This window comes from Hylobates moloch, unplaced genomic scaffold (assembly GCF_009828535.3).
Source record: "Hylobates moloch isolate HMO894 unplaced genomic scaffold, HMol_V3 SCAFFOLD_3, whole genome shotgun sequence".
Taxonomy (NCBI): Eukaryota; Metazoa; Chordata; class Mammalia; order Primates; family Hylobatidae; genus Hylobates; species Hylobates moloch.
The window spans coordinates 400058-408690 of NW_026652278.1; the positions used below are offsets into that span (position 1 = coordinate 400058).

An 8633-nucleotide genomic window follows, 5' to 3' on the forward strand; every position below is an offset into this window, starting at 1 on the left:
AATTGTAGATGACATAGTTTTAATAAATAATATAGAGAGAGCTCATGTACTTTGTACCCAGTTTCCACAATGGTAGCAGCTTGCAAAACTATAGTCCAATATCTCAGCCAGCACATCGCCATTGGCACAAAAATCCTGGTTCACCATATGTTGCATTTTCATTTTCACTCAGTTCTATATGCTTTTAAAATTTCCTTGAAATTTTCTCTTTGACATATAGAGTATTTAGAAGGTGTTGTTTCGTTTCCAAGTGTTTGGAAAATTTCCCTTTTATTTTTGTCACTGTGCTCAGAGAACACATTTGTATGACTTAAATTCTTTTAAATTTGAGGTTTGCGTTATGGCTCAGGATTTCGTCTGCTTGGTGTATAGTCAGTGGGGCAACTGAGAAGAGTGTGGATTCTGCTGTTGTTGGGTGGAGTGTCCTTTCAATGTTGATCCAGCCCTGTTGATTGACAGTGTTGTTGAGTTCCTTCATATTTTTACTGGGTTACAGTCTGATTGCTCTGTATCAAGTGTTCAGAGAGGGAAACTGGCATCTCCAACTATAATTGTGGATTCATCTGTTTCTCTATTAATCCTATCAGTTTTGCTTCACATATTCTGCAGCTCTGTTATTTGGTGCATATACGTTTAGGATTGCTATGTCTTCTTGGTGGATTGACCCTTAATTGTTATAGAATGTCCCTCTTTGTCTCTGGTAATTTTCTTTGCTCTGAAGTACACTTGACCTGATACTAATGCAGTCACTTTTGCTTTCTTTTTATCATTTTCATAAGGTATCTTTTTCAACTCTTTTAACTTTCAACCTACTTATATTGTTTTATTTGAAGTGAGTTTCTGGTAGACAATACATGGTTAGGTCATGTTTCTAAACATTACTCTGTCAATCTTCTTCCTTTCTTCTTCTCTTTCTCCTCCTTCCTTCTCCTTTTTCCTTCTTATTCTTCTTCCTTCCTTCTCTTCTTTCTTCCTTCTTCCCCCTTTATTTTTTTAAGAGACAGGGTCTCACTCTTGTCACCCTGGCTGGAGTGCAATGGCTGTATCTGGGCTCACTGCAGCCTCCGCCTCCCAGGTTCCAGTGATTCTCCTGCCTCAGCCTCCCAAGTAGCTGGGATTATAGGCACCCACCACCACGCCTGGCTAATTTTTGTATTTTTAGTAGAGACAGGGTTTTGCCATCTTGGCCAGGCTGGTCTCAAACTCCTGAGCTCAGGTGATCCACCTGCCTCAGCCTCCCAAAGTGTTGGGATTACAGGCCTGAGCCCACTGCGCCCAGCCTGTTTCCTTAATTTCTGAAGGATATTTTTGCTGGAAATAGGTTTCTGGGTTTAAAGTTCTTTCAGCACTTAAAAAAATGCTATGCACTTCCTCTACAGTTACTGATGAGAAATCCGATCATTTGAACTGTTTTTCCCCCCATATGTATATATGTAAGCTGCTGTTTCTCTCTCTTCTTCTTGGTTTTTATTTTTATTTTTTCGGAGAGGGGAGGGTTAGTATTCAGAGGTTTGACTATGATGTGTCCTGGTGTGGATTTCTTTGCATTGATCATGTTTGGGGTTTTCTCACCTTCTTAAATCTGTAGGCTTATGTGTCTTGCCATAATTTGGAAGTTTTCAGCCATTATTTCTTTGAGTACTTTTTATGCCCCACCCTCCTTCTCTTCTCTTTCCAGGATTTTGATGACATGGATATTAGATCTTTTATTATAGTCCCACAAGCTTCTCAGGCTCTGTTCAATTCTTTTGGTCTATTTTCTCTTTGTTGTCCAAACTCTGTAATTTCTATTGTCTCCATTTCACCAATTCTTTCCTCTGCCCTCTCTATTCTGCTATTAAGCCCATTCATTGAGTTTTTTAAAAAATCAGCTCTAAAATTTCCATTAGCTTTTTCTTTCTATTTTCTATTTCTTGGTTGAAACTTTCTATTTCTTTGCTGAGACTTTTTCATTTGTTTCAAGCATGTTTGCAATTGCCCAATGAAGCATTTTTGTGATGGTTGCTTTAAAAATTTTAAAGTCATTTTTAACATTTCTGTCATCTCCAGGTTGGTATCTATTGGTTGCCTTTTTTCATTCAGTTTGACATCTTCCTGATTCTTGGTGTCATAAGTCCTTTCCCTATTGCTTGATTTTGTCAGCTCTGTCAAAGATCAGATGGTTGTAGGTGTGCAGCCTTATTTCTGGGCTCTTTATTTTCTTCCATTGGTCTATATGTCTGTTTTTGTACCAGTGCCATGCTGTTTGGGTTACTGTGGCCTTGTGGTATAGTTTGAAGTTGGGTAACGTGATGCCTCTGGCTTTGTTCTTTTCACTTAAAATTGCTTTGGCTATTTCAGCTCTTTTTTGGTTCCATATGAATTTTAGAATAGTTTCCTCTAATTCTGTGAAGAATGACATTGGTAGTTTGATAGCAATAGCACTGACTCTACGGATTGCTTTGGGCAGTGTAGCCATTTTACCAACACTGATCCTGCCCATCTGTGAGCATGGGATGCGTTTCCACTTGCTGGTGCAGTCTCCAATTCCTTTCAGCCATGTTTTCCAGCTGTCCTTGCAGGACAGGCTGCAGGGAAGGAAGGTCCTGGCTCCTGCTCACTTTCTCTGAGGCCACCTGGGGCCAGGGCGGGCACTGGGCACTTCTCTGCAGTCTCACAAGGATGAGTCCAGGCTCCAGGCTCGGCCCTTGCTGGGCGGGGCCGCAGTGTTCCCGTGGGGTTTGGCTGGTGCAGAGCAGGGGGTGTAAATGCATCCTGGTCCTCCCTGGTCCTTTGATTACAGACCCAGGCTTTTGTTGGGGCTTTTGTTTTATTTACTTATTTTTTTGAGACTGAGTCTCACTCTGTCAACCAAGCTGGAGTGCAGTGGTACCATCTTCACTGACTGCAACTTCTGCCTCCTGGGTTCAAGCTCCTGCTTCAGCCTCCCAAGTAGCTGGGATTATAGGTGCACACAACCACCCCTGGCTATTTTTTGTATTTTTAGTAGAGATGTGGTTTCACCATGTTGGCCAGGGTGGTCTCGAACTCCTAACATCAGGTGATCCGTCTGCCTCGGCCTCCCAAAGTGCTGGGATTACAGGCGTGAGCCACCACACCTGGCCCTGTTGGGGTATTTATTTTTTTGAGACAGGGTCTCGCTCTGTCATCCAGGCTGGAGTGTAGTAGCATGATCTTGGCTCACTGCAACCTCCTGGGTTCAAACAATCCTCCCACCTCAGCCTCCCGAGTAGCTGGGATTACAGGTGTGCACCACCACACCTGGCTGGGATTACAGGCGCCCGCCACCACATCTGGCTAATTTTTGTATTTTTAGTAGAGATGGGGTTTCACCATGTTGCCCAGGCTTGTCTCGAACTCCTGGACTCAAGTGATCTGCCCGCCTCGGCCTCCAAAATTGCTGGAATTACAGGTGTGAGTCACCATGCCTGGCCAGTTGGGGCTTAAATTCTCTTTTATTACTCCAAAAAGCTTCATTTTTTCTTAGTTTTCTGACTCTGTGCTTGCGCCTCAACACTTTCCCAGCGATTTTCATTCCTTGAAGGGGAAAGCACTGGATCCTACAGGAACACGCACAGTGCACACAGAACCACTGCAGCCTCGTGGACGCGGCTTTTGTTTGAGACAATCTCGTAAGAGCTTCAGGTCTCACAGCACCAACCCCCTGAGGTCGGCCTGGGCCACCTGCAGATGACGGTGCTTTCCCAGCCTTCTTGGTGTAAAGGTGAACGATCTATTGCTGGGGTTCGGGACAGCCTCTTTTCGTTACAGGCTAGACTGCAGGAAAGCCTTCGATGGTTTGGCAAATGGTGGGCCATTCCGGGTTTCTCTAAACAACATCCCCAGAAGATGAAAAAGCACGGCTTTTAGTGTGTGTGCCCATTGGTTTTTCCCAGTCGCTGGCTTCTTTACTTCCAAGTCTCAATATATGAGGCAGAAGGAAAACCCAGGGCACTCACGGCTGCCTTGTTCCTTGGTCCAGAGGCCCCTCGCCGGCTGCTGTCTCCTCCCCCTGCAGGTGGCCTGGTGCTTGTTTTTTGCACAGTGTGCAGGGTGCTTACTGCAGAGTGCTTAGTGCAGGGTGTTTAGTGCAGGGTGTTTAATGCAGGGTGGTTAGTGCAGGGTGCTTATTGCAGGGTGTTTGTTTAGTGCAGGGTGCTTAGTGTAGGGTACTTAGTGCTCTTCCTTGGTGGGAGGAGTGGGAAGTGCTCATTTCTATCATTCCTGAGTGGAAGTTTTACCTTGATTTTGAATGTAATTTATTTAATTGTATTTAAATTTGTATAATTTAAATTTTAAGAATGCTCATGTTTCACAGGTGCCTTATACACATCCCTGGATGTTTAGCCCTTGATTCTCGTGAACCAGGAGGCACAGCTCTAGTGCACATGGCCAGTGCCGTCCACACCAAGCCCTGTCTTGGTGCCCCGGCCAGAGCCACAGCCCTGCTGGCAGATACTGCCTGTGGCCGCCTGGCCAGGGAGGGCTGCCCTGACTCCCTCGAGTCCTGATGGGGGGCTGCTGGACAGATGGGGGACGTGGCACCCCCGAGGGCTGGGGGCAGGGCTGGGGCAGGGTGGGGAGGGCCCAGGTACCTTTTCAGTTACCAGCCTCTCTTCTGCCAGCTCGGGAGCCAGAAAGAACGAGTCACAGGAACCTAAGAGAAAAACCTGGCTGAGCTTTCCTCACCGCTGGCGAGCCGGTGCTGGACTCGGCCTGAGGGGGACCCCACATACTCACCGTTGGCAGGGGGTGGCTGGAAGAGCACAGCCCCGTCCTCAGCAACCAGCACGGAGTCCAGACACAGGTAGGCTGTGGCAGAGCTTGGGTCAGGGCGGGTCTGCGTGCTGCCCCACACTTGGGGCTGGCTGGGGGGAAGGAGCTGTGGAGCCTTGGTCAGGCCGGGCAGCCCCCCAGCCTCCCCACTGCACGGGCACGCACCTGCCAATGCACGCACAGGGCCCGCCCCCAGCCCCTGGGGTCCTCGGAGCTGCCTCCTCCCGGCCCTCCCCGTGGGTAGCGCTGCCCCAGCTGACACAGTGGCTGCAGCGGCACATCCGCGGCTGAAAGGGAGCCGAGCGGCAGGGAGAACACGGTAACTTGAAGCCCCCGTGTCACCGGCCCCGTCCCGAGTCAGGGCCCACGGGGCAGCCACGGGCTCATGGTGGACGGACACTGGAGCCAGGTGTGTCTCCGACGGCCTCTCCCCCAGCCCTTTCAGATGCTGCCCTCATCACCCCCAGGACGTTTTTACATCGCAGATGCACCATCCGTCTGCCCTGATGTCTGGCAGGGCTGGGCTTTGATGGGGCAGACCCGTGCAATGCTCAAGATTCCCTCCCCACTCCAAAGCCAACTGCTGCCTCCCTGGGGACAATGTCACCGTGTTGAGAATGTGTGGGTGAGAGCCACGGCAAGGTCCCGTTCCTCTTTACGGCAGGGTTACAGGTTTCAAGGCCCACCTTGCAGGCATCTGTCCCCACACCTCCCTCAGTGCTGCAACCCAGCAGGACCCACAAGGTGCTCCAGACGGGAGCCGCCTGCTCTGTTCACCGGAGACACTGTCCGGGCTGCCCCTGGGTCCCTTGGTTCAGGTGGGGGCCAGTTATGCATGGGATGGCGGGGGTGGGACGGCAGGGGGCATGGGACAGGGGGGATGGGACGGGGGATGGGATGGGGGCGGGACGGCTGGGGGTGTGGGACAGCAGGGTGGGACATTGGGGGATGGGAGGGTGGGCGGCAGGGGCAAGGGAGTGCTCAGGATGTGTCTGCAGTGCGCGGAGGCAGGCCAGGCACAGGGCCCACAGCTCGTACTCCCGGAAGGGCCGGCCCAGCTGGGACAGGAGGTCCTGCAGGGACACCCACTGTGGGCAGGAGAGCGGCGAGGTCAGTGTGGACACCACTTGCCGGGGCCCGCCACCTGGAGAGGCATGTCCGGGGGACAGGCCAGGGCAAGGCCCACTCGGCCCCTGAGCAGGCGCCCCCCACACCTGACAGAAGGGCTGGGGAGGTCCCTAGGTCAACTCCAGCATGTGGGGGCCGTGGGGAGACTGGGGCCCTTGGCCCTGTGCATGGGAACGTCCCACGGTGCAGCCACTGCAGACGACAGCGCTGCCGTTCCTCAAAAAGCTCAACATACACCTCCCAGGTGACAGCAGTTCCACGCGGCCACATTCCCCGAGGACCTGAGGGCAGGGCCCACACATATGTGCACACCCATGTTTGCAGCAGCACGGCTCAAAATAGCCAACGCGGGGAGCACCCAGGCATCCACGGACGGATGCAGGGGCAGTGTGGACGGCGCTTGGCCTCGGGACGGGGATGGGGGGTTCTCACGCAGGCTCCCCGGGGAGGAGCCATGAGGACAGCGGGCTCAGTGAAGAGGCCAGACACACAGCTCTGTCCATCCCGCTCCCACAAGGCCCCTGGACAGAGCTCATGGAGGTGGGGGCAGGACGGGGTGCAGGGGCCGGGCTCGGGGGTTGGGGTTTCGTGTGGGCTGGTGGGGACAGCTGCGCAACAGCGTGAACATACACGACGCCGCTGAGCTATGCTCTTGCAGAGGGTTAAGGTGGTGGCTTTTGTTGGGTGCATTTTCTCACGTACACACACACCCTGACCCCAGGAATGTGTTCAGCCTGGGAGGCTACTCTCCACTCCAAGCCCTCATGGACAGCTGGGACCAAAGTCCACCCTCCAACAGGTGGCTCGGCCACCCTGTGCCTCTGTGTGCCCTTCTGGAAGGTAGGCTGTTGTGCGTGGGAAGGCGTGCCGCCAGGGAGAGCAGTGGGAGAGTGGTGGAGGGTGACGGGGCACACGCGCTCAGGATGTGCAGAAAAGCCTGAGCCACAGAATGGCCTGCGCCCTCGTCCTTCAGGTCAACAGGCCTGTGGGACAGGTGGCTTGAGAGCACCCCCGTCCCTGGGCCAGGCGCTGCCTGGCAGATGGACTTGTGTGCAGGCCACTGGCTTCAGGTGCCCTTGCCCTGAGGAGCTCACAGGAACACAGCTGGGGGTGGCACACTGAGGAGCCAGGGAGGGCAACGTACTTGGCCCAAGTGTCTTCAGCTGGACAGAGGGGCGGACGGGCCAGCCCCCCAGAACACTGGCTCCAATAGCATCCTCCATCCTTCACGAGGAGCAGCTGACCGGGGGCAGCACCGGGCTGGGGAGGCCCCATCCTGCATGGAGGCCACGGCCGGGCAGCTGCACCACATCCCTGTGTCCCCGCGGAGGTGGCCCAGCACCGACACCACCAAGCCCCGCAGATGAGCAAGCTCAACCCACAGCTTTGGTTTTTAACTTTTAAAACCATCAGAACAGGAAAATGAGGAAGGCTGTGAGCCTCAGGACTGGGGAGACGGAGCCCCTGAAATGACATCACGGAGCCGGGGCTGCTGGCCTCACTTCCCGGAAGAAAATTAACCCTCAGGACGGCCGTGTGGGGCTGTGTGAGGAGCCGGGGCAGGGCTGAGGCGGCGGCTGCTTTCTGGGTCGTCCAGAGGCAAACGTCCACCTGAGAGGCCACGCCTGGGTGACAGCATCGCCAGCCGCAGCCACAGCTTCCTTCAGAAAAGGGGCAGCTCAATGAAAATGTCTTAATTACGGAGCGAGGGTGAAGGTTAATCCTCTGTGTTAAACAAAGCGTTTGTGTCTGTGGAGAGGCCCAGCCCCGGACTCACTGACCGCCGACCCCTCCACCCACACGCAAGACCCGGGCACCCACCTGCTCCGCAGCTGCACTTTCCGGCTGCCGGGCTCCTTCCGGAATTCTCTCGTCATCCCCGGGAGTCTGGGCTTCACCACTAGCATCTCGAGGGTCTGCAGGGCAGGGTGGGGGTCTGGCCTCTGCTGGCCCCTGGCTGGGGTGTGAAGTCTCGGGCTGTCCTGGACTGCCAGGCACCCCAGGGCCCCTGTCTGCGCTGCGGCCTGCACAGGGAACCCCTCCCAGCTGGTGTTCTGGCTCCTGCTCTGGCCACAGCCTGCATTTGGGCTGAGCCTGGAAACTAGAAATGCCATTTTTCCTGTCCAGAAAGGCCTTCCTGGGGTCCGGAGAGAATAATTCCGATATGGGCAGCTGGCTTTTCCTGCGGGTCAGTGGCAGGCAGAGGGTGGCCTCGGGGCTGTCGGACAGCAGCCTGGGGAACGTCTGCACCTTCCGCAGGCGGCTTCTCCTCAGTGCGTCTCTGTCCAGCTCCCCGAGGGTGCGCTCGGCATCCAAGACGAGGCCGGCCAGCCCCTCCCGGCTGTGGCTCTCGCCATTTCTCACTGGGGTGGACAGCAGAGCCTTGGGTGGGGAGGCTCTGGGGCCCCGGCTGGTCTCAGACTCTGGGCCTTCGGGGGTCGGCAGAACCTCCGGGTCAGTGCTAGGGTCCCCAGGCGGCCTCCTGGGCCCAGCGTTTCCTGGGGCAGGTCTCTCCCGCCAGCTGCTCTCGCTGACATCTGGGCACAAGCAAGATGTGGTCACAGCTGGGCGCCCCTCCCGCCCCTCCTCTCTGGCCTCTCCCATCCCCTCCCTTCTGCTCCCGATCACAGATCCCAGTGCAGGCTCTCATCCCTGCTGGGCGCCCCTCCCCCCTGCCCTCCCCTCCCCCCTCCCCTTCCCTCCCCTCCCCTCCTCCCCCTCCCCTCCCC

General features: G+C 54.7%; 2 protein-coding genes across 2 annotated transcripts in view; both read right to left on the reverse strand.

Moving 5' to 3' along the window:
• Positions 1-5223, reverse strand: part of LOC116481740 (kinase non-catalytic C-lobe domain-containing protein 1) — a 35200-nt gene extending 29977 nt beyond the window's left edge. Inside the window, exons 1-2 of the mRNA XM_032174622.2 lie at positions 4741-5223; positions 4596-4657 (exon numbers count right to left, since the gene is read on the reverse strand). The gene's annotated coding sequence lies outside the window, so the exon portion shown is untranslated. The remainder of the gene's footprint in view (positions 1-4595; positions 4658-4740) is intronic.
• Positions 4380-8559, reverse strand: LOC116478278 (kinase non-catalytic C-lobe domain-containing protein 1-like). Its single transcript, XM_032169329.2, has 5 exons — positions 7726-8559; positions 5717-5864; positions 4741-4812; positions 4596-4657; positions 4380-4472 (listed from the first exon to the last, which is right to left on the reverse strand). The coding sequence occupies exons 1-5, from the start codon at positions 8506-8508 to the stop codon at positions 4380-4382; spliced, it is 1158 nt and encodes a 385-aa protein (XP_032025220.1). The 5' UTR covers positions 8509-8559.
• Positions 8560-8633: the final 74 nt, after the last annotated feature.

Coding starts and splice junctions, on each gene's coding strand:
- LOC116478278 (XM_032169329.2), bottom strand. CDS start 8,508: ATGGGAGAGGCCAGAGAGGAGGGGCGGGAGGGGCGCCCAGCTGTGACC. Junction 5,865..7,725: donor AAAGTGCAGCTGCGGAGCAG/GTGGGTGCCCGG, acceptor TCCTGCCCACAG/TGGGTGTCCCTGCAGGACCT. Junction 4,658..4,740: donor CCAGCCACCCCCTGCCAACG/GTGAGTATGTGG, acceptor TTTTTCTCTTAG/GTTCCTGTGACTCGTTCTTT.